General features: G+C 35.2%; 1 protein-coding gene across 2 annotated transcripts; it reads left to right on the forward strand.

The window, feature by feature from the left end:
• The first annotated feature begins 3,054 nt into the window (after positions 1-3,054).
• LOC116140638 (exportin-4) lies at positions 3,055-24,143 on the forward strand. 2 transcript variants are annotated; one of them, XM_031426240.1, is made up of 32 exons: positions 3,064-3,323; positions 3,670-3,757; positions 5,357-5,465; positions 5,674-5,772; positions 6,577-6,619; positions 7,141-7,212; positions 7,301-7,396; positions 7,576-7,812; positions 8,170-8,353; positions 8,711-8,822; positions 8,916-9,002; positions 9,680-9,818; positions 10,125-10,221; positions 10,328-10,384; positions 10,488-10,597; positions 16,059-16,163; positions 17,423-17,496; positions 17,627-17,702; positions 18,059-18,295; positions 18,678-18,749; positions 20,013-20,084; positions 20,183-20,247; positions 20,337-20,439; positions 20,531-20,662; positions 21,094-21,237; positions 21,970-22,077; positions 22,198-22,248; positions 22,314-22,391; positions 22,466-22,579; positions 22,875-23,071; positions 23,261-23,330; positions 23,858-24,143. In XM_031426240.1, exons 1-32 carry the CDS (start codon positions 3,216-3,218, stop codon positions 24,044-24,046), a joined length of 3,525 nt encoding a protein of 1,174 aa, XP_031282100.1. In that variant the 5' UTR covers positions 3,064-3,215; the 3' UTR covers positions 24,047-24,143. The 2 variants fall into 2 exon arrangements, 1 of the variants encoding a protein (XP_031282100.1); XR_004129660.1 differs by lacking the exons at positions 20,183-20,247; positions 20,337-20,439; positions 20,531-20,662; ... (6 more) ...; positions 23,261-23,330; positions 23,858-24,143 and adding an exon at positions 18,911-19,018 and having other exon boundaries at positions 3,055-3,323.
• The last annotated feature ends 1,727 nt before the right edge of the window (positions 24,144-25,870 follow it).

Here is a 25,870-nt window from a genome sequence, read left to right on the forward strand (position 1 = left end):
GCGGATCCAACAATTGTTGAGGACTTGAGGGTGCATTTGAACAAAAAATATTAATATGTATAATTTCTGGGTTTTGCCCTACCCTAATAGAATTGTTAATTATATATTTAATTTTTTTTTGTTCTTTACGTTTAATATGTATATTAATAATTAATTTTTTTTTTTTTGTTGATATATAATTTGGAGAAAATAATAATAAAAGTATAAAACTTAAAATAAAAAAACCTCCAAACGGTGAATTCGGGATCAGGGAACGGGCTTTTTTCAGGGATTTCCTGAACGGGCTTGGTCGGGATCGGGGAATCCCCTTGGGCTTTCAGGCCGGCCCGTGCCATCCCTAGTTTTAACTTTTAAGTAATGTATCTAAATTATGATATTTACTTATAATACTTTATAATGTTTGTATTAAATTGTAGAAAAAATAATTTAAACAAGGGAGTCTAATAATTAAAATAGTATTATTACTTTTTGAATTTCACAAAATAATAACACATGCCCCCAAAATAAATGTGATTATATATACAATACCAAACCATATAAGAATATACACAATTGCTTAACGACTTACAAATAACACAAATTCAATTATCCTTGTAATTAATTAATTGAAAATTCCCCGTTTGGGGATAAATCCCAATGGGGGGAATTTCCCATGAAGCCCCGTTCATCGGGTTAGGCCAGGACGGGGATGGGAGTGATTCCATCCCACAGATAGGGACGGTCATGAGAATTGTCCCTGCCACTGAGGACGGTATGGGAGTGGATATCGAGGACGGGGACGGGGAACAGGGTCCCAGCTTTGACCGCCTCGCGCCCATCCCTAGGTTAATGGCTTGGTCTCATTTCTCTATAGTAATAATGGTGGGATCAAATTAATTTTATTACTATGAGAAGATTATAACCTAATAAGATATAGTTAAAAATTGTTTGACTTAATATCCTTTGCGCATGTGGTATACAGATAAAGTATGTACTGCATTAATAATTATTAATTAATAGAGATGCAAATCAAGGTATAGAGATTAATAAAAGTGATAGACATACTTTCGTGTCAAGAAGCTCTAAACATACTTGAAAACCTAGTAATATTTTGGTTTTAACAAGAAAATGTCAATGCTGGTGAGTTTGTATCGACAAGTTCAAAGATGTATGAACAGCTCTAAAAAAATAAATCATTATCCCGAACAACTTTAGATAAATATTTTTATTTCATCTTAAACGTTTAATATAACATAGTATATATTTTTTGAAATATACAAATAGTTATTACTATGTGGAGACAAGTTTTTTAAGATGGGACCTAAAAAAATTATAACTTATTACAATGTGGAGTTTCTTCTTATTTATAATTAACCAAGTTAGGCCCATAATTTTTTATAACTACACAGAGATTATTCTTATATAGAGTATTACTATAAAAAGTATCTATCCCACCCAAGCTTTGGCAAAATTGTAAGTTTTCACCCCTGGTTTCATAAATTTCATATTCCCACCCTTAAATTAGTAGTAAATCGTTTAATATAACGGTCAAATGGTAAAATGGTCATTTGAACTATATTAAATTTGAAATGAAAATAAAAATTTCAAATAACCCTCCATATCTCAAATTTCTCTCACAAACACCCTAAATTCACAAAAACTCACAAGAAACCCTAGGAGAGGTCGCCAACGATTGGAGAGCTAACTCGGTCGAGAATGTTGAGGCTTTTGAAGAGGAGAGGCCGGTGAGTCAATAGGTGGTGAGAGATTGGATTTTGGTGGTCGGAGTTGGTCAGAAATGGAGGGACGGTTTCGTGAGCCAGAAATCGATCGAAATCTGACGATTGGCATGGTCGGTGGGGGTGGGGTAAAAGGAGTTTTGGTGTGTGAGGCACGAGGAAGAGAATGGTGATAGTGGGGAAAGTCGTCGTTGCCGAAATAAGGCAAAAAAAAACAGGTGGTCGTGACCTCCTTAACCTCCCTTAGATTAGCCAAAATCTATTGTCAACGACCTTTCCCATCACCACCATTTTTCTCCCCACTGTCCCCCCACCAAAACCCCTCTCATTCCACATCTGTTTACCCTATCGTTTGCCATTGGGGAATTGGTTGGGAGTTTTGTCGAATCAGTGGTGGGTAGGTTGGTTATGGGAAAGGTTGGAGATGATGAGGAGTCACCGATCGCCAGGAAATTACACACAACATTAATAAAAAAACCACAATAGTCAGTAGGAAGCTGCAATAAGTGGAAAAGGCCACGAGATGCACCAAATTGGCATAAAAACTTGACTGTTATGCAAAAAAAAAGGTGATAGATAGCGATCGGTGAGCAACCATAGTTTAGGGAAGTATGAGTTTTGAAGAGGAGAGGCCGATGATGTTGATGGTGGTGAGAGGGGGAATTTTTTACGTTGAGAATGACCAGAATTTTAGTCCTGAAAACAAGGAAATCACGCGAAGTTATAGCAGGTGGCCAACGTCGATCGACGAGCAACAATGGGCAGTGATGATATGGGTTTTGTTTAGGGAGAAGTGGTGCATCTGATGGTGATATGAGGTGGGATTTTGGCGTGGGAAATCGGCGAGAATCAACCCTGAAAGACTACAAATCGTAGTGGAGGCGGAGGCTGAGGCAAAGAGGAGTTGGAGAGATTTGAGATGTGGGGGTTAATAATGTATTTTACTAATTTGGAGGCTAAAAGTTGCTAACTGTGTTGGTTTAAAGGAGGGAATTGGAATTTATGAAATAAAGGTGGAAACTTGCTATTTTACCAAACCTTGCGTGGGAAATTGTATACTTCTTGTTAATCTATTGATACATTTCAAAAATATTTGTAAAAATTATTTTCAAATAAATACTAAAATGTTAAAAACTTGTAGTAATCCTAACATTAAAAATGTGTTCTAATCTAGAAATATAATTATTTATTTAAATGGTAATAGTTTAACGTACCATAAGATTTTTACTTTCAGCTTCAAAATGTGAATAAACGATTCACCCGGCCAGTAAATTTCCCGAGAAAAAAAAAATCTAAAAACCCTGAAATTTTCTTTATGGTCTCAAAAAATCTGTTTATGTGGTGGCTTAACCAGACTTCTGCGATTCATTGCCCTCTCACTGAAACTCTTTGATGAATCTAATAGAATTAAATCCTAATTTATTGCCTAATAATTAATTAATCTCTATTTGTTTTATACCAAGTAGAAGTGAAAGAGAAAGTAGTTTAATAATAAAGATGCAAGGATATTCAAATGGCGGAGGAGGAGGAGAAGGTGGCCCCGCCGACTTGGCGAAGCTGCAGTCCATCATGCAATCTATCGAGATCGCCTGCTCTAGCATTCAGGTGTCCTTTTGTTTCCGTACACTTCCTTTTTTTTCCCTTGGCTCTGTTTGTTTCTCGAGAAAATGCAAGAATTTGAGATTACTTTTTGTTGTTCCCTAGAAAATGAAGTGGAGTATTAGAATCAACTACAACTAACTTCTTTTGATGTAACTATAAACTATATGAGTAGATTATGTTGTGTATGATATATGGAAGAAAATGAAGTTAGATTGTTTGTTGATGGATTTTCGTAAGTTTATAAGGTGTTATAGTGGTTTTGAGATTGCCTGTTGATGGAGAGTTTGTGTTTTATAAAGTACACATGTGAATATGCAATTCTTACTAGTACGTATTGCTGTTGTGGCAGATGCATGTGAATCCAGCTGCAGCTGAGGCAACTATTTTGGCCCTATGCCAGTCACCTCAGCCATACAAGGCGTGTCAGTTCATTCTTGGTAAGTTGATTAAATGTCAGATGGTGAAAAATAAACCTAACACATTCATTTTGTGGTGTAATCGTAAAAGTGTTGGATTGCTTAGCACAAGTGATTGGTTTCATATCTTGTGAACAGCCACTTTATCCACAGTGGCAAAAGTGTAGAATTGAGCCCTAAACACCCGTCTGATTACCTTGTGTTGGAGGGACTAACATGGATAATCACTTTAACTTATAATTGATGTTCTTGTAAAATCATATTTTAGATAGTGTAATCAATGAAGAATCGCTGTTAGCCATTATGAAAGTGCTGACACTAAACGTAATCATATTTCTCATATGGTTTTCTGGTGAGTTCCTGTTCAAACTTCAAACGTTAGATGCATACATGAAGTTAAGATTTATTAAAGTATCTGAGAGAACAAGAAAATCACTTTTTGAATATCATGTAATGTTTTTGTTGTTTCCCCAGCCACTTGATAATACAATCTCTAACATTCAGTGGATGGAATTTTCAATGTATATCAACAGAGAATCATATTGTGGTCATATGATGTTGTCAATAGTTAGTGAAGTGATCTGTCAGTTTTAGTCAAGTTAAACATGTTGTGCATTTATGATCTGCTGGTGTTGATACTAAGCTGTCTTTGATATTTTGCATTCTTTTCTTTTTCTTTTGGACATTACAACTACTGGCAATAGCTATTTATTTGAACTAAGAAACAAACTTCTAAAATATACATGCTTTGTGTATTCTACTAGCTTTGGATGTCAGTTCTATTGCTCCTTATGACTGTGGTACATTCCAAGTTATAGCTTTCATCTTGTTTCTTTCTAACTTAGCAAGTTTAATTAGATAATTTTTTTATCTGAATAGAAAACCTAAATTATTTTATAAAGTAATTGTTCTATTTTGTGAATACAAGGTTTTTTGTTTTTATAAATAGTTGTTACATTTTATGGCTTTAGACTGGAAAGATAGTCTATAGAAATTGTTCTCAAAGTGAAGGAGAAGTGGAAAGAATCTGATTGGAGAAGAAGGCTTTTTTTTTTTTTTTTTAAAAGGCAAAAGTCCAAAAACAGTAAATTATTTGGTTTTAAAAAGAAAGGTGCATTAATGAATGTAGCTGTGATTAGTATGGGACCAACTGGATGTGAGATAGATGAGATTTGGTTGCTTGCATTAAGAGATGGCATTAATTTACTTGGTTTCTCTAGTTGTAAAGAAATGGAGTAGACTTTATACTTTATGAGGTATGCTATTTTTGAATGATTTAGTTCTTAAGAAATGTTTAAAACCTTTTCTTTGCTGAATTCCCAATCTCCTAACTGTTCAATTTATCTGTTCATTAGGTTACAGTGCTTATACATATTGATGATACTCTCGTCATAGTCTGGTACTAGTTTGTCTATTGCATGGATTTTGTTTGATAGTCTGAAAATGTTAAACGATCAAAAGTTACCTTCTACTTCTAAATCTCATGTTGGATTCAATAAGGTTGTTCACCTAACATTGTGTAGCAGCACTTTTATTGATAATTTTGGTGTGTGGTTATAAGGGATTTGACGATTCACAAGCCAATCTTTCCTGCTTAAAAGTGGTTTCTGTTTATGTCAGAGAATTCACAGGTGACAAATGCAAGATTTCAGGCTGCTGCAGCAATTCGAGATGCAGCTATGAGAGAATGGGCATTCCTTACAGCTGATGACAGGAGAGGCTTGATAAGGTAAATTTTCTATTTGGATATTAAATGTGTCTGTAAATAACGAATGCAGATCTTTGTATACATACCTTTGGTCAGTTTCTAGTGAGCATTATGATCTTCACATCGGATAAGTATCGCATGAAAGTCTCTTCTTTATTCAATTTGATTAATGCACTATTCACTCAATTTGTTTATTGGTCATGCTACAAATAATATATCTGGTTTGCAGTTTTTGCCTATGCTTTGTTATGCAGCATGCTTGTTCGCCAGAAGGTTATGTCCAAGCAAAGGTGTCTTCTGTGGCAGCTCAGTTGATAAAAAGAGGATGGTAAGCTACCCATAAGTTTATTTTAAACTTCAAGGTTAAGATGTAAAAAATGCATAAGCTACTTGTAGTGCTGATGATGGTATCTTTACACGTCATCTAGCTGCTTCATGTTTCTGTTTATCCAAAAACCCAAAAGAAGGGAGAGAGCTTTCAGGATTAGGATTTGTTTTTATGTTTGCAATATGAGGTTTGGTGATTTCATAAATATGATATGATTTAATCTTTAAATCATGGGAGCTATATGGAAACTTTTGGGTTGGTTTGATTTTACTTGAAGGGGGACCAAGTTTCATTTGTATAAGGGCGCAGGGTTCCTGAGCCCTATGGTGAGTAGAAATATCGTCCTCATCCCCAACTTAAATAATTTTTCCTCTCTTTGCCTTCGGCCCCAGACTTGTGGATGGTTTTTTGACAACTAAAATCTGGTTTGAGTGCTTCTTAGGCTGGTAAGTTATTAAACAAATTGTTTTGGTATTGTTAATAAACTGGCCATGTATTGGTGGCAGTGGGATTATAAGTGATAATGTTGATCTCATTAAAAAGGATGGACCCAGAAAGGAAGGGTGGGATCTAGCAGCAGAACACAAAATATTAAACAGATGATTTGAAGTGAAATGATAATTTTCCCGAAGATATTATGAATTTGAGGATGAGTTAGTGAGGAAAATGGCTGCTTTGTTATTTGCATCTACGCAGTTCATTAAGATTTGAGTAACATTTTAGCTGATGGTTGTATAGAATTCTATGTTAGCCATGTAAGAAATCGGAATTTCTATTGTAATTGTGGCTATATATTTTCTGCAGGCTTGATTTGTCTGCATCTGAGAAGGAAGCATTTTTTAATCAGGTACTGTTCTTCCCTCTTTAATATCTTTGTATCAATTATAACTTTTCCAAGCGTTTTCCCTAAGAACTTATGTTTCTCTAATATTATGGGTTAGTAACATTTTGGTGGGCCATCAATCAGAATTCTTGTCACAGTAATTATACAGGCTCTGCCCCACCTTTCTTCTGTCTGGGGCAATGAGTTGATATTTTCTATAAATTTGTGACCGAATGTAATACCAGATGTTAGTGACTTATACCATTTCTGCACATCAATAATGTGTAAAAATGCAATAAGTTGTGCTCAGAAAATTTAATGACAGGAGGCAAAAACAGTCACAACAGGCAGATATTCGCCATGGAGAATTATAATCTGGAACTCCTAAAATCCATAGGGGAATCAAATAAAAAAAAGAATGGCTTTGTAACTGTTTCATTAATATCTGTAAGATGACATAGCAGCCTTTTGCAAACCTTATTTTACTTGTTATGTCAATCTGGATACTTTTGTTGGTTGGCTTGTGTAACTGTCTATGGCTTCAGGTAAACCAGGCTATTTACTGTAATCATGGAGTAGATGTGCAGTTCATTGGAATCAATTTTCTGGAATCTTTGGTACATGTCTCCTCAATTCTTGTTCTTATCTGCTCTTCACTATCTTACATCATGTTTCCAATTTTAAGGCTAAGATTCTGCTTGGCAGGTATCTGAATTTTCTCCGACTACTTCAAGTGCAATGGGCCTTCCTAGGGAGTTTCATGAGCAGTGCCGGATGTCGTTAGAGCAAGACTATCTGAAGGTTTTCGCATGACTGTTGGCATTGTGTTTGCTACGAAGATTATTGATTCTTATTATATTGAGAGTTATCCCTTAAATGATAGGGCATTTTTGTTCATAAGCTTCCTTAATCATAATCTTTTTATACCCTGATCTTTTTCTTTTTTTATTTATTTATTTTTTGTATGTTATGAATTATAGACATTTTACTGTTGGGCACGAGATGCTGCTATAAGTGTTACAAAAGTAATAATTGAATCTGATGCTGCGGTATCTGAAGTTAAAGTTTGTACTGCTGCACTTCGTCTCTTGCTTCAAATCTTGAACTGGGATTTCCGGTATAACACCAGTGGCACAAAAATGAGTATAAATGTTTTTTCAGCTGGAGTCAGGCAAGATAGTGCTTCAGCTAAGAGAACTGAGTGTATCTTAGTGCAGGTAAAAAATTTGCTCAAAATCTTTTGATTGGTGACTATGGTCATGATGGTGCATAAAATAGAAAGGTAACACATGGACTTAAGCATTCAAAAGTAGTAATTAAGTGTCTGGTTGCATATGATGGTAATAATAACCCATTCTTGCTTATAAAGCTCTTCATGATCTTATGTCAGTAAAATAATACCTGCCAAAAAAAAGCCACTTTTAACAAAATTATAACCATTATAACTTTATCTTTTGTATCACAGCTTGCTCTGAAGAAAAGGTTTTGCGTTACATTTTTTTAATGTGATTCATGTGACAGTTATAATTTTGTTCTCTACACATATCAGTGATACATGTTTATGTTGATTGTAGCCTGGTCCAGCATGGCGTGATGTTTTAATTTCAAGTGGTCATGTTGAGTGGGTCTTGAACTTATATGCGGCACTGAGGGAGAAGTTTTCGTATAAGGGTTACTGGCTTGACTGTCCCATTGCTGTCTCTGCTAGAAAGCTTATTGTGCAATTCTGCTCCCTAACTGGAACCATATTTTCTTCTGGTATGGGTTTCCACTCTTTATGTTTACCATCATGTGTTATATTTCGTTGTTGATGTTTGCTTGGCACCCTCTTAACAATGATATAGCAAGCTGTCAATTTAATTAATGCTTAGAGAATTTGGAATTCTTGGTATTACTAGCTTGCCTGCTCAGTCACTCTTGATGCCATAAACTTGCCCTTAAAGGATGCAAGATTCACATTTATAATCAAAGTTCTATCTGCATTTTGCAATATTATCATTGTTACGAATATTCGTTTTACTCTTTAAAAAATGTGATTTGTTTCAAGTTCTCATTAGTTAGGGTGTTTGATTATATGTGATATATGTTTTTCTGTTGAAATTCTCATTAATCTAGATAATGGGCAAATGCAAGAGCACCATTTGCTACAACTGCTATCTGGGATATTACCATGGGTTGATCCTCCTGATGTTGTGGCTAAGGCAATTGAATCTGGAAAAAGTGAAAGGTCATAGCCTTTAATTTTATTTGTTTTACTATTTGTTTTATTTTGCCTTTTATGTTTTGAAAGGAGTCTTACAGTTATTTTGGTTTTGTTCAGTGAGATGCTTGATGGTTGCCGTGCATTGTTATCTATTGCCACTGTAACAACCCCCTTCATATTTGACCAACTCCTAAAATCGATAAGGTGCGCTTCAAATATATATTTTGGGACTTGTTAATTATTTTTCCCCTTTATTTATCTTTGACTCGTGGAAGGATTAATACTTGGAATATGTCAAAGGAGGTGGCCTAATGTGTGCTTATCTACTAATTGGTCATTGGTGTGTGTTGTGCCTAACTGATGTTTGAAGTGTTGATCATCTGTTCGTCATTACTCTATTGCTTCAAGGTTGTGGTATAAGCTTTTCAAGGAAGCAGGAATTTCTTGAGTTAATTTGGTTTATGTTTCATTTTTATTTTTTATGGTTGAGCTTGTCTTTAATCATCTTCATGGGCTTTGGTTACCAAGGAATGTCATGACACCTCTTTCTTCTTTATTCACTCAAATTGAGATGCTGTTTTGCTTTGATTTTTGAGTTCTTTTTCGTATTTCCTTTTCAGATTTGTCAGGTTTTGTTTTCTGTTTATGTTTTTTAATTTCTTTTTCAATTAGATTGTAAGGTTGTGTTTTTATGGTGCACTGTTGGTTCGCCAAAATTTTACCTTCATTTCAACTAAATTCATGAATTGTCTCTGTTTCATAAATAATAAAAGTTAAAACAAAAGAGAGAGAGAGAGAGATTTACTTTTATGTTGGGGGATCTACAGTTATATTTTATAATGTAGTCTTAAAATGATTTTAGTTTTTGCCATGATGTTCAGGCCCTTTGGTACTCTTACCCTGCTATCAACCTTGATGTGTGAAGTTATTAAAAATCTTATGCTGAATAGCTCAGAAGAGGGGACATGGAGCTGGGACGCACGTGATATTTTGTTAGATACATGGACCACCTTACTTGTGGTATATGATTTTAACAAACTTTTGTGTTCATTTATCTTGTTGTTACTCTTTTACCATACAATGTTGTTTTAATTTCTTTCAATTTATTGGTTAATACCTTTTTCAAGGATAATTGCTAGTTTAGTTCAACCTGAATCTTGGAAATTAGTGTTCTTGTAAAGGTTGGAATTTCAGTTTACAGTTTATCATGATTGAGTTTGATCAAAAGTCATGCTTTTATCTGAAAGATGAAGTATTCTTTCTTCTTGGGTTTGTTTAGTAGTGGTCATCAAATCATAAAAAATAAATTGTTGGAATTCTTTTCAGTCAATTGATAGCAAGGAAGGAAATGCATTACTTCCATCCGAAGTGTTAAATGCTACAGCTAGTCTCTTTGCCTTGATTGTAGAGTGTGAGCTAAAAGGTAACTAATATGCTTCGCTGTTTATGTTTCTTTTTCTGCAGCATTTGCAATGCTACCATTCTCTCTATTACAAGTTCATTCTATAATTAATTTTTTTGTTGTATAGTGGCTTCTATGTCAGCAATGGATGACAACTTCAACTACGTTCAGGCTTCCATTTCTGGTATGTCAAAAGGCTCCAAAGACTTTCGTATAAAGTTTTCCCATCTTTTACCTTTTGTCATCATTGGATCATTGTTCTATATCTTTGTTTTATTTCCTTGCAGCCATGGATGAAAGATTAAGTTCTTATGCTCTCATTGCAAGAGCAGCAATTGATGCTACAGTTCCTCTACTCACGAGGCTGTTTACAGAGCGCTTTGCACGGCTTCATCAGGTGCTTTTTATATTTACATTACCATCATTTGGGGAACCAAGTGTTTGGCTTGTGGCTAATTGATTATAGTGAGGCTTTATTATGATGGTGCAACTGCAAATTGCTGCAGTATCCTTTGCATATCAAGGCATGATTATGCTACAATCATACTACAAACCATGAACCATTTGTTGAACAAAAAATGCTGAGATATGAATAAGGCTGTTTTTGGAAAGAGGAGAAAATAGTTTTCTATTTAAATCTTTTAGCGAGCAATTTATTTCACTTGAACTACAGTTCTGTAAACCACGAATAAATATTAGGAAAAATGTATTTATATTGGTGTAGATATATTAAGAACAAATGATATTATAAGTAATTAAATAGAAATCAAGAATTAGGAGATTTGTTACTCCACTAATATATATATGTATACACGCACACACAAACTGATGTACCTTAATAATTCTCTTGTAAATAAACGTACTAAGGATGAATATTCACACACACTTCTCATTCATAGCTTAAAAGGATACATATTTATATACACTTGTAGTGTTCTAAACTAGGTAGGTGATCAATCTCTATTAGGATACCAGGGATCCCTATAATCCAGGATTTAATGTGATCCCATAATCTAGGAAGTTATATCACTGTACACTCCCCCTCAGCGGAGTATAATATCAATCATACCCAGCTTGTTACAAAGATAATCACTCGAATCCCAGTTAGAGCCTTTGTGAAGATATCTCCCAATTGTTCTCCAGTCTTCACGTACCCAGTGGAAATCAACCTTGCTGTAGTTTCTTACGGACGAAATGGCAATCGATCTCAATATGTTTTGTTCGTTCATGGAACACTGGATTAGATGCAATATGAAGAACCGCTTGGTTATCACACCATAATTTCCTGGTACTGAAGTTTCAAGGCCTATTTCAGTCAGGAACTAATTTATCCACTTTATTTCACAAACAGCTTTGTCATAGCCCTATATTCCGACTCTGCCCTTGATCGTGACACGACATTCTGCTTCTTGCTCTTCCATGATATTAAATTTCCTCTGCCAAGACACAATACCGGATGTGACTTCTATCTACCTTGGAACCTACCCAATCTACATCTGAGAAACTTCAATATGAGATGACTATGATTGGCATATAATATACCACGTCCAGGGGCTCTTTTCAATAACACAAGATCTCCTCCAAAGCCGCCCAATGATGACTGGAGGGAGGCCATAAACTGACTGACAACCTTACTGAATATGCAATATCTGGACGAGTCATCCGTAATAGTTCAACTTCACTCGACCAATCTTCTATATTACTAGGATCTCCAAATAGTTCACCATCTTTGTAAGCTGCATATAGGAACCATCGAACACTACATGACTTTGCCCCCAATTTCCCTGTCTCAATTAATAAGTCGAGCACATATTTCCTCTAGAGAGGAATATACCTCGTTTGCTCCTTGTAACTTCAACCCCCAAAAATACTCAATATCTCTATGTCTTTTGTATGAAACTGGGTATGGAGAACAGACGTAGAGATGTAATGCCCACACTATCACTCCCGTAATAACATATCATCCACATACACAACTAGAGAATGATGTCAGTTTCAGACCGTTTGTAGAAAACAGAATGGTCAGTTTTACATTTCAGCATACCAACTCTCAACAGCCTAACTAAACTTTCCAAAGCAAGCACAAAGGCTCTGTTTTAACCATATAGAAGTTTGCGAAGATAACTACTTTTCCATACTCCCCGTGAGCAACAAACAAGAGGTTGCTCTCATATATACCTCTTCTGAAGATCGCCTTAAAAAGCATTCTTGATGTCGACCTAATGCAAAGGTCAATCATAAGTAGCTGCCATAGAGATAAACAGCTGAATAGGTGAACTTAGCCACAGGGGAAAAAGTATCAGAATATCAACTCCGTAGGTCTAAGCATATCCTTTAGCAACCAGACGAGCTTTTAGTCGAGCAACTAACCCATCTGGAGTAACTTTAACTTAAACACCCATTTGCATCCAATTGCCTGTTTTCCTGAAGGTAAATCTACCAATTTCCAAGTACCATTGTCATCTAAGGCATTCATTTTCTCTATCATTGCATTACGCCAACCAGGTGAGAAAGGCTTCATGAACAATTTTAGGGATAGTAATAGAATCAAGGGAAGCATAAAAGAGCTGATGAATGTGACAAATGATCATAAAACACAAGAAGAAACAGGATAAGTCACTGTTGTTTACCTTTTCGCAATGTAATAGGAAGATCATCACTTGAAACTGGATCAGATGACGAAGAAGTTGGTGCCGGACATGAAACAGAGGAGGTGGACGACGAGTAGACTTTGACAGGAGCAGGATCAGAGATAGGAGCCGATGAAGGAAGCGCAGGTATAGTGACAGGGTCAGAGACAGAGCCGGTTCAGTATTGGTGTAGGGGAAGTGAAGGTATAAAGTAACAAATCATCATTATCATCATCCTTCTGACGATCTGCAAGAGAGAGGGAAAGTATGGTGTTTCTTCTAGAAAGGCAGCATCAATGGAAACAAGATACTATTAGACTTGGACAATAACACCAATATCCTTTCTGAAGTCGAGAATAACCACTTGGGATCTAATTTAGTGACTGACAGTCAACATCCGAACAAAGCAAGTGCTACCAAATACCCTAGGCAGAGGAAATAATGTTTTGTTAGGAAAAGAATACTGTACGGAGTCTCACCATGAGGACAAAGACGGCATACGGTTAATCAAAAAGCGCGGTGGAAACTGCATCAGCCTAGAATGTTTTAGGAACATTCATTTGGAATAATAAGCTCTGGCAGTTTCAGAAGATGTCTGTTTTTCCGTTCTGCTATTCCGTTTTGAGATGGAGTATCAACACATGAAGTTTGATGAAGAATGCCATTCTAGTTATGTAATTTTGAAAAGAAACGACCAGATATCTTTTGCATTATCACTGCGCAATGTATGAACAGAAACATTGAATTGAGTTTTAATCTCAGTACAAAAAGCACAGAAATAAAAACAAATCAGAACATTTTTCATTAAGAATAACCAAGTTACAGAGTAATCGTCCACAAATGTAACAAAATATCAAAACCAGTTTTAGACAGAAATGGACAGGGATCCCAAACATTGAGTGAACTAATTCAAAGGGAGAATTAGCTTTTTATTGACTCTAAGACTAGAACTGACACGATGATTTTTACAAACACATGACTCACACTCTAATGTAACACTTTATTAAACTGAGGACACAATCTCTTCAGTGAAGGAAGAGATGGATGGCCAAACGACAATGTACTTGAAACGGGGATGCAACGCTAGAACAAGCACAAGTGTAGATTTTGGTCTGTCGAGAATATATAAACCTCCAGATTCGTATCTTTACCAATAATCTTATTCGTCGTAAGGTCCTGAAACAAGCAATAATGGGAAAGAATAAAACACAACAGTTAAGAGCACGAGTAAGTTGACTAACAAAAATCAAATTGAAAGAAAAATCTGGTAAATGTAAGACATTTGACAAGGGACGCTGTGGATAGGGTAACTGTGCCAGACCCAAGAACGTAGGATGGTGACCCATCTGCTAAAGTCACATTCGAAGGGTTTTTGATTGATAAGTAGCAAAGAGATTGGATTACCTGCATGTATCTATTGTACCAGAGTCAATTACGAATTTGGAGGATGAGGAAAGGAGACATGTATTTGGCTTACCTAAGTCAGTCATAGCCGTGACAGAAGTAGGTGAACTTTAATGATTCCTGGTACAATGAAAACTTGGCAAATTCATCTGCAGAGATAACTGACTGATCCGAAGTATCATTAGTGGATGCAACATGGGCAGAGGGATTTCTTTATTTCTGTTCTGAAGCTTTCTACAATCACGCTTCATGTTCCTGGCTTATGGCAATAGTGACACACAATTCCTCCCATATTCCTATTTGACCCTCCTCCTCTGTTGCATTCAATTGTGATCGCCCAGATTTAGTCATTCTTTTGACTGACGAAGCACACTAAACTAAACGGTGGGGTATCTTCTGTGCGAAGTACCCTACTAAAGACTCTTGCAACGAAGAGATCTCTAGACTAGCTAGAACTGAGACTTAGCAGTCTCAAATTCAGAAGGAAGACTTGAAAGAAACTCATGACTGCTATTTGCTCCCGTTGTTTTTGTTGAACTTTGACATCAGCACTAAAAGTACACCCTGTTCAACACTTCATAAGTCTTCTTAAACTCCATAAAATAAGTGTAAGAGACTTATCTTGTTTCTCTGCACGGTAGAATGCCTTACACACTTCATATATGAGAAACATTTCCTTTTCCAGAATACAGAAACTCCAAATAATCCATCATTTCTTTAATAAACTCACAATGATATTAGGCCAAGTACCTCACCGTCAATAGAGTTCCGTATTTGTAGAATCAACCGAGCATCATCCCGAGCCATGTCTTTTTCGAATCATCCTCAGGTGGTCATCGTCATGTGATCATCTTTATCAATACTCTCAAATACAGTATAATAGTTTTACCAATCATGGTAATTAGTTATACCATAGCTATCTTCTGTATTTTTCGACATCGTCGGTATCTTTTCATCACTGGCTTTGTATTAGACATGTCTTAAACAACGATAATCCCAATGCACACTAACAAACGTTTAAAACAAAGCAAACTAACAAATTTCAGTGACACACCAAATCAATTAACAGCCACCACCAACCAGAGGCCACACACAACAAAAATCCAATAAACAACGAAAACAAAGTGTCAAGATCACAACTAAATCCTCAGAATATCCAAACAAAGAACAGCAGTGAACCAGTAAGATTACCCACCCAGCACGAAAATGTGTGTACAAGTACTGGCGAAGCAGACGAAGAGAATCGGAGGAGACTTCAGCGGTGGACGTGCTATCACGCGCCGGCGCGTGGTACTGTTCACTAGGAGTTTCAGGTAGCCGTGGAGCTCACCCGCGGGATTCTGATGGCCGAAACTCGGGTTTGCTATTCGGCGGCTTCTGAATCTCCCTAGGGTGCGGTGTGGAACAAATCTCAACCTAAACAGGTGTTCCCAATTGAAACCCAAACCCTAATTTCCCAATTTTGAACCCAAACCCTAATTACCTTTTTAAAGCTCTGATACCATGTAAATAAACGTACTAAGGATATATTCACACACACTTTCCATTCATAGCTTAAAATGATACATATTTATTACACTTGTTGTGTCTAACTAAGTAGGTGATCAATCTCTATTAGGATATAAGTGATCCCTATAATCCAAGATTTTAATGTGATCCCTATAATCTAGGAAGTTATATACATCTGTAACACTCTTTAATATACTTTTACAGTCTTTTAAAGTAAAAAAATATACTATATAGTTTTTTTTGCACTATTTGCTAAAGATGCCTATTTTCTGATTGGCACCTGCTTTTTTATCTTGTTATTTAATTTGTCTGTAGGGCAGGGGCATGATTGATCCAACTGAGACTTTGGAGGAACTTTATTCATTGCTACTAATCACTGGACATGTACTTGCTGATGAAGGGGAGGGAGAGACACCCTTGGTACTTGGTCACTTTTTCTGCTTATTACTAAACTTTGCCATCTTAAATCAGCCACGTTTTATAAATTTTTTTATTTTATGTTCTCCGATGTTTACATGCTTTGCTCACGTGCATATCAAATCAGCCCCACTTTACAATATAATTTGTACATGATCTAGTGTTCATCTTAAGACACAACACAAGTTGATTATCCCCTTTGAAAAGTCAATATTTAATGCAGATTAAACTTTCTAACTTAATTTTACTCCTCCAAAATTAGCCTTGCATTAGCTTACTCTAAAATATAGGAAAATGCCAATGCGGTGAGATGGACTTGAGAAAGCCAAATAAATGCATCATCAGCAATTTCAATGGCAACAATTACTGGAGACCTGCTGAAATAGAGGAAAGTACAATTATGATTGGACTAGGAAGCATATAATGTTGACAGATTGAAGGACTTTCTTTTCTTGATAACTTTTGCCGTTTATATAACAAAATGCTTCTTTACCAGCTGTAAATTATATAATTCAGTTGCAGTGTGCTGAAGTGTCCTCTCTGCATTTTGGAAAAGATTGCTCTATTTTGGATAATCAGTAACTAATTGGTAGTAATTGATGATGAGCTACCATTATAATCACAGAAAATCTCCTCAATTCTTTTCATCTGTTTCTTCTTTCTTCTTGAATTTCGATTGCTTTTTTAGAACTTAACAAGTTGAATGCATGTGCTAGACTATTATTACTCTTGAAACAGAAAAGTATCGTCTTAGCTTCTCCTTTTATCATTATTTGATTATTTTATTTTATTTATTTTTGTTTATAAAAAATGAGTTAATATAAGACTAATTTTACATAAGTAAACAAGAAATCCAGTGAAAGACTAGCATGAGAAAGAAAAAAATCTGTATGCCGAAATTTGTCAAGTAAGCAAAAGGTGCATATTTTATCCACCCAGCTTTCGGAAACTTAAAATGTACAGGACTAACTCGCTTTTCCCTCTCAATTTAAATGAATAAAAACAGAAAGAGGAATCTCAAACCTTTTAGACATTGAATTCCAAGGTGAAGCTGAAAAAAAACCCTATCCGCCTATTTTCCAAATCTTTTTTTAGCATTTCTTGTATATGGCTGATTGTCTCATTCCAGATAGCTGTTTGCTGCATTCCTGGTTGTGCATAAATGTGATGAATTTTGGATTAACTTCTAAACGTTACTGTATTTGAAGCCAGCATCTTGTTACCTGGAATTCTATTTATGATTTTTACTTTGTGATAATCAGGTTCCAAATGCTATACAAACTTGTTTTTTGGACACCTTGGAAGCAGATAAACATCCAGTTGTCATTCTCTCCGGGTAATCTTATGCTCATTTTCACTCACCTATACAACTGCCAAACTGAACCAATTTATCAAATTTTATTCAGTTTCAAGTTTGGAGCAAGAGATGCAATAATTTATGTGGTGCTTATTTTTATTTGACGCAGCTCAATTATAAAATTTGCTGAGCAGTGTTTAGATCCAGAAATGAGATTATCAATTTTCAGTCCTCGACTTATGGAGGTACCTTATTGTTTTAATTTTCTGACCTTAAAATTTGCTACTTCACCCGTTCTGCAAATATTACTACTGGCATGAACCCATGTGTGATAGGTTGTTCACATGCTTTATAATAGTTCCAATGAAGTTGATACATGAAGCCTGTCCTTTATATGGTGGAGATCCAATGGTGGTGGGAGACTATGATTGAAATTCTTGGATCCCTCTCTCATTCTGTAAACTTTATTCTTGTACTAAATGGCTTTGCCATAATGGAATTAACAATTATTATGATGGGGTGTTATTTTTTAAAATTTTGATTAATCTATGGTCATGTTATGCCATGTTGGCTTACTTGTTTGAGCTGATGCCATATGCAGGCTATTGTATGGTTTCTCGCAAGATGGTCCCAGACATATCTCATGCCTTTTGAAGAAATTAGAGATGGTTACAGCAATTTTGGTCATGATTACGAACATCAGCTTCAGTCATTACATTCCAGGAAAGCTTTGCTTAGTTTTTTTGGAGAACATAATCAGGGAAAGCTCGTGCTTGACATTATTGTTCGTGTTGCTATAACGACACTTGTTTCATATCCTGGCGAGAAAGATTTGCAGGTCAACATATAGAACCTTTTCCTCTATATTTTACATTTATTAAATGTCTGCTATATCTTCCTCTTGTTTGCTTATGCTGTATGTTGAGAGGTTTAATAAGTGAATCATTATATATAGACAGTTTGAAAACTAATTTAAGTTGCATTTTGCATCAATGACTTGACATAGTTGAATAATGAAGTGGCTTTTTAGCCTTTAAATGATGTACAATAAGTTTCTCATCAAAAAAAGAAAAACATGCCGTCATTTATGAAAATGGAAATAGTTTCTTTGACTGTGGCTCATGATGCTGTCAAATTATTGAATGTGCTCATAGATCTTATTTACTGTCCAGGGAAAGAAAATGCTTTGGATATTGACCTTATTATTATATGCTTGACAGGAACTCACATGTAACCAGCTACTACATGCACTGGTTCAAGGAAAAAATATTTGTTTACACCTTGTTGCACTGGTGAGTCATAGGCTTCTCTGTAGTTTTGAATACAAAACCCACTACTTTGCTTATCATTTCCTTTTCTTCTTTTTCCTGATGAGTTACACACTTATCTGTAATTTAAGATGCCTTTATTATTTCTCTTTTTTCCTAACAGTGTTCACAAAATTACTTTTAAGATGATTATGAGATACATTAGGTTAACAGCAAATGTTCAAGTCTCATGAAATCACATCCTGAATAGTGCAAAAGCGTTAATGGAGCCAAGTCTAAACATTTTACATTAGGTATTGTTGAGCACTTGACTAGTGTGGTTATATTGAGCATGCAGGGGTCTCATTTCTTACTTAGTGTCATGCATTTTGTATTATTATGACTCTAATTCAAGAATGAGGTGTTCATCCTAACCAGCAAGTTGATGATCCGAATGAATACGTAAATCTGAAATTGCTAATTTATTTGTCAAGTGAAGAAGGCTAATAAAGTGCCTTACTAAATATCATAGTAATTTTGCCATTGCAGTACTATTAGTGATGCTTTATTGGCCTAGGTTACGATTACATCATTTGAAATTTGGGCGATGCTGTTATCTGGTTAAGCTATGGCATCTGATATCTTTTAGTGGCAACCTGAAATAAGAGTATGTGATTTGCCATATATTACCTTGTATTATACACTCGTACAGAGCTTTTTTACATGAAAGCAGTTTATAAAGGGATATTGGTCCCTGGACTGATTCCCATAGTCACAGGAAGTTGGTTTCTTTAGGTACCTAAATTTATATGGAACTGGAAGGGCCTACTTGTTAATGTTTTTCATCACATCAGAAGACTTTAAGCCAAGAAATGAAGAATGAGTGTATACTATTTCTATTGTTCTGTAACCGTTGATACCAACAGGCTAAGTTTAAGAAAGGGCTAAATAGTAACATTTAAAGTTGTTGGTGTTGATGGTTGATTGACTTTAAAGCTGTTTGGTTCAGTGCATTTTTACTTCATATGGTGCAGAATGACCAAGACTATCTTGGTAGGATAATCTATATTGGCCATTTGACTTAGGCATTGAAAATAATGAACAATTCATTTATTGAATAGTAGAGAACTCAACTCGACTAAATCTTAATTCTAAATAAATGAAACAGGCTGCATGAATCCTTCTGCACCACCCTTTGGTCCGAAGTGTCTGGACAACTTATTGAAGAAGAAATCTTTTACATGACACTTTCTTTTTAATCGAATTTTGGTTGTATACTGTAGTTACTTATGTTGATATGTATTGCAGGATTCATGGCGTGAACTGGCAAATGCTTTTGCTAATGGTAAAACTTTGTTTTTGTTAAATTCAACCAATCAGGTGAAACTGCTATCTGATATCCTTCTATAATTCCCTGATTTGTTCAGTTATTAGTTTTTTGCCCCTTTAGTAACTATAATTCTTTCATGCTTCTCCAGCGTTCACTAGCTCAAACACTTGTTCTCTCAGCTTATGGAATGAGAAATGCAGAAGCATCAAATCAGTGAGTCTTCCAGTCAGCAGTTATCCTTGTGCGTTTCTTGTCTGCTTTTAGATTTTATGCCACTAATAACCTGACATAATTTTTCTTAGATATGTACGGGATCTTACTAATCATATTACGACATATCTAGTAGAATTGTCTAACAAGAATAATCTCAAAAATGTGGCACAACAACCAGATGTCATTCTTTCAGTAAGTACATGAGTTTTCTGGTTTAAAATATTGTGAATTCATGGATATCTTGAGGGATAATTTTTCCTTCGTTACATCTCACATCCTGTAGGTCAGTTGCTTGTTAGAGCGGCTCCGTGGAGCTGCCAATGCCACTGAACCTCGAACACAGAAGGCATTATATGAATTGGGCTTCTCTGTAATGAACCCTATTCTGCTTCTTCTTGAAGTTTATAAACACGAGGTATTAAACATTTCCCTGTGCATACTTTTCTTTGTCAAAATTAACTACAAATGGTTCCATCATGCACTTTTTAGTTTCACATCCTCCAAAAAATTGCCTCAAAATTTATTGTTTCAGTCAACAATTAACATCAAGTAGAACTCTTGTCGTTTATATATAAATGATTGATTGCTATATTCATCTCAATCAGTTGTTACTTGTTTTTGCCAAACTCTTCACAAATATTCTTGTCCACTATTCTTTTTATCTTGCAAACAGGATTTTAGTTTTTCTAATTAAAATTTTAAATCTCCTATGATTTCAGTTTATGTTGGTGAATTAAAATCAATTGTACTTTTACTTTCTGTTCTTGAAATTTAATCTGCAATCATCCTAATATGTTTTAAAGGTTGTAGTTCATTTACAAGTACTAACTTCTGATTGTTTCTTAGTCTGCAGTTGTTTATCTGCTACTTAAATTTATTGTTGACTGGGTAGACGGACAAATTTCTTACCTAGAGGCTCAAGAAACTGCTGTTGTTGTAGATTTTTGCATGCGTTTGCTTCAACTTTATGCATCTCACAATATCGGCAAGGTAACTTTTTTGGCTACCTGTGGTGCTCGTATAAAAGCAATGCTAGTCTAAAGATACTGGTGAAAGAGTATAAAGTAAGCTTTATCATTGCATCTGATTCTGGCTGTATTTTTTACTCTTACCATTGGTAATTAAGTTGCATTTCTACTTTTCAAGGCTGCTCATTTGAATTGTATTTCTATATGAGAATTAATTATTTTTGGCTTCGATGCATTTGGTTTGAGCCCAAATAAATTGTAACTTTCAAACTCTCTACCCTCTTTTAAAGAAGGTGATTGATGAATTGAGAATACGAAAGCTGTCCATTTTAGCTCCGTATGCAGGTTCTGTTTTATTGTAAGTACTTGTCTCAGGACTTGCTGCCTCTATGGATCACCATGAAATAGTTCAAGCAATAGGGAATATCATAGAAATCCATGAAAGATAGTTTTTTAAGCCAACCTCCATCCAAGATTTCATGTTGTCCTAGATGGTTGACTGGTTTGTGATATATAGACACCTAAACAAATGTAAAAGCAATAGACTTTGAGTTTAAATCTCCTTACACCATTAGCACACATGTACTTGTTCATATATATATGTAAGGGAAGGCATATTATGTTTTAAGCGATATAAACCAAATTAGTCTCATTGCTTTACTGACTTACAGAAAGCTAAAAATGACTGTTGCCACGTCTGTAGACATCTAATATTTTTCTTTTTCAAATTGTCTTTCATTCACCATTCTTCCAGGTTCTAATGACTCTCTCAAGCAGCTTACTTAATGAGGCAAAGACTGAAAAATACAAAGATTTGCGTGCTCTTCTTCAACTTCTCTCAAGTCTCTGTTCAAAAGATCTAGTAAGTTTTTCTTTATCTTGTAACATGTTTATTTATAACCTTGGGAGTGGAATTTCCATGTCATTTGTATTAGGCTTCTAGTGAAGCTTGTTAAATTTCAAGAAACAATTAATATTGCAGGTTGACTTCTCGTCAGATTCCATTGAAGCTCAGGGCACCAATATATCTAAGGTAAATTTATATTTTCAGTCCTCTTATGAATCCCATCAATAGTGCCTGATGTGTTGATCTTGTAGGTTGTTTTCTTTGGTCTACACATTGTCACCCCTCTTATATCCTTGGACCTGTTGAAGTACCCCAAGCTTTGTCATGATGTAAGAGTTCTCTCCTTTGGTGGAATGGCCATAGTGTTATCCTTGGGAAGCTGATTTGCTGTTTTTTTGTGCAGTATTTCGCATTGCTTTCTCATATGTTGGAGGTTTACCCCGAAACTGTTGCCCAACTAAATACTGAAGCTTTAGCTCATGTACTTGGAACTCTTGACTTCGGTCTTCACCATCAGGTAAACGTCTGTCTATTGTATTAGTAATGATGTTAATCTTTTATGAAAATGTTTAGTACTGCTCACATTTTCTTTTAAAAAAGTATCCTTCTTTGTGATTGACATAGTTAAAGGGAAATATGCATGTTGTATATGCTGAGCAACATGGCCCTTTATGGCCCTCTGCTCATATTTGGCATCAGTCATTGATATGTATCACCATGTAAATTTGTTTTGGGCTGCTTTCAGAAACATTGAATCAGTTTGCCTAGAATATGTAGCTGAGCTTTTTCCTCTTTTTATATCAATGCTACAGGACTCAGAAGTTGTTGATATGTGCCTGAGAGCTTTGAAAGCTCTTGCCTCCTTCCACTACAAGGAGATGAGTGCTAGTAAAGTAGGCTTGGGTGCACTTGCTGCTGGTCTCAAAGATTCAAATGGAAATCCACAGGAAGGGATTTTGAGTCAGTTTCTTCGTTCATTGTTGCAGTTACTCCTTTTTGAGGACTACAGGTAAATTGTTGTCTTTTGTGTTATTATATAAAGTTACAGTAATCTTATATTAAAAATGGTATGGTGTTGTCTATAGTAGTTGACACTCTTTATCTGCAGACATGCAGTCTAAACATAAGCATGCATATTAATTTTAATTTTGCTTCTTTGTACTTGTACCTTATAAGTCAATTTTTTCTGAGCATTCAGCCCCGATCTGGTCAGTACTGCAGCAGATGCTCTCTTTCCATTGATCCTCTGTGAACAAGGTTTATACCAGGTATAACCTAAGCTGTTTCTGTGATCATCAAAGTCATTTGAAGTTATCATGTAATTCTATGACTTGAAATCTGTTTACTTATTACAATCTTTCAGTACTTTTTTGTTTAGTGATGAAATTCTTGTAGTAAAGAACTTTTATTCATTATAAGAAAAAGTGTTACACTGAAATCTTCACGTAGCTACCGATGCTTCCCTCATATGAAAGACTATTTTTAGGTTGAAGAACCAGTTTTAAGAACTACTGGTATATTCCTCCTTTTTCAGTCAGGTGAAATTGGATTGTAATCCTTAATGACGGGATAGTTTCTTAGAACTCTGATGAGTTGCACTGAATGAAGATATCAAGTTATATCAAGTTATATCGCTTTGCTGTTTCTATAGCTAACTGAATTAGTTTACATTTGTGCCTTACAGCAGCAGAATGGAAAATTATTAATCAGAAAAATATCAGTCAATGAATTATGTTGTAAAAGTCTGTTATATGAATGTTTTCTAAGAGGATTTTTGATCGTTTGTTGGCTGCAGAGATTAGGAAATGAATTGATTGAAAGGCAGGTAAATCCAACACTCAGATCAAGACTGACAAATGCATTGCAGTCCCTAACGAACTCAAATCAGCTTTCTTCTACTCTTGATCGTGTGAATTACCAGAGATTCAGGAAGAACCTAAACAACTTCCTGATTGAAGTTCGTGGATTCTTACGGACAATGTGATATGTGCAATCATATGTATATATGTTGGAAAAAACTTTTTGTTCTCTCATTGTTACTGTTGTGAGATTCAGAAATTAAAGGAAGCATCCATTTGTCACAGCCATCATTTTCAGGCATTGCTTGTGCATATTCCCGGAATGCAATTCAGCTGGTAAAAGGTGGAGTCAGGTGATTGATGCAGGCTTTGTAGAGCAATTTGAAGTGAATTATCACAGTGAGAACACTTTCTCTTACAGCTCTCATCATGGTTTTGCATGTTGATATCACTGCAGTTTAGCGAAAACTATCTGGAAAGCTTTTAGTGTGTTTGCCTGGTATCTGTTATGCTGCCATATAGGTCATCCAGAATCTTGCACCTGTTGAAAAAGGTCAGCAGACGCTGGATATGACTATATGCTGTGAACTAAAACTGGATCTCCTGGAGCTAGACTCTCCCAGTCAGTGATGGGCAGTGGGAAGTGGGAACGTTACCAGGCAATTCATTCTTGACCCTGCAGGTTCCTTTTACTTTTTCTTTGTTTCATTTCGATTCTTTTTGAGATGCCAAATTTTTATTGAGCTTATGTTGTTGAATTTATAGTAACAGCATAACCCCATTTATTTGTTTATAGAGTAGATTGGTTGTTAAGTATATGGGGGATTGATAGCAATAGAGATTACAGTCAAATAAGAGTTCTTACTTATAAATCTACATAAAGATTTCCGCTAATCAAAGCAGGCACTAATATGAGCCGAAATGCACAATATGATAAAATGTAAAGCGAATGTAGGAGAGTTATATGAAAACCAAATTTGTAGAAAGAAAATTCTAATAGCAATCAATTTATTAATGATAATTTCGTTTGGGCACTTGGAATTTAAATTAAGGTAAAGATTGACTGTCTCAATGGGGTCTCTTGTCCTGGTCGGAGGAGAAATTACCAATCATCTAGCATTTTCTCACGCTTAAACGTTTAATACCAATGAGTTTTATATTTGAGAGGAAATAGAAGACTATACCTTCACCATATTAACTATTAAAATTCAGTAATAATAGCTATGTCCAAATCTTAAGAAACAAGGTTCTTAATTATGTACCGAGAGAGTAGTATAAGCCAAATGTAGGGTATTTATGACCTTATCTTTCTTATCTTAGGCCTATTTCAGGCTTTCAGCGTCGCAAACTTTTTTTCACACTAGAGGGTTATTAACAGGATTTATGGCTTTATTAATAAGCATAAATGTTAGTAACTAAATTCGCATAAATGATGTCAAAACTCAAAAGGTTGCTTTAATATTTGAGTAATACTACATTTACAAATAAATTTTACAAAGATCTTCATACAAAATAATGTGGCAAAAAATGAATAGAAGAGTAAATTTAATGAGTTTTATTTTTTGTTTCACTCTTTCAATTATTTTTTGCTACATCACTTTGTTTAGAAATCTTTGTAAGATTTTTTATAAGTATAGTATTATTGTTAATATTTACTAATATTGTTCTCTCATTGGAGTGAGAAGGAGCAAAGGAAATGTTTTGTAGCATCATTCCTTGAACTTTAATTTTCCCGAAAGGTCCTAAAACAATTGTTTATGTAAGGTTTTTCAAAAAACACCATGTTCCCACCCAAAGTTTCGCAAATGTACAAGTTCCCACCCCTAGTTTCATAAATCCCCAATTCACACCCTTAAATCAACACCCTTATTGATTTTTGGGATTTAATAAGTGCTATTATTAAATTACTCTCGACAGATAAATTATTTTTAACCTCAAAATTAGCAGAATTACCCTTAAATCAACACCCTTATTGATTTTTGGGATTTAATATTACTCTCGACAGATAA

This window comes from Pistacia vera, unplaced genomic scaffold, assembly GCF_008641045.1.
Source record: "Pistacia vera cultivar Batoury unplaced genomic scaffold, PisVer_v2 Contig374, whole genome shotgun sequence".
In the NCBI taxonomy this organism is placed as follows: Eukaryota; Viridiplantae; Streptophyta; class Magnoliopsida; order Sapindales; family Anacardiaceae; genus Pistacia; species Pistacia vera.

What these genes read in the sequence shown, in the direction of transcription:
- LOC116140638 (XM_031426240.1), top strand. Translation starts at nt 3,216, where the DNA reads ATGCAAGGATATTCAAATGGCGGAGGAGGAGGAGAAGGTGGCCCCGCC. An exon ending in AGGGCACCAATATATCTAAG is followed by an intron (nt 22,249 to 22,313) that starts GTAAATTTATAT and finishes TTGATCTTGTAG; the next exon opens with GTTGTTTTCTTTGGTCTACA. An exon ending in GTGAACAAGGTTTATACCAG is followed by an intron (nt 23,331 to 23,857) that starts GTATAACCTAAG and finishes TGTTGGCTGCAG; the next exon opens with AGATTAGGAAATGAATTGAT.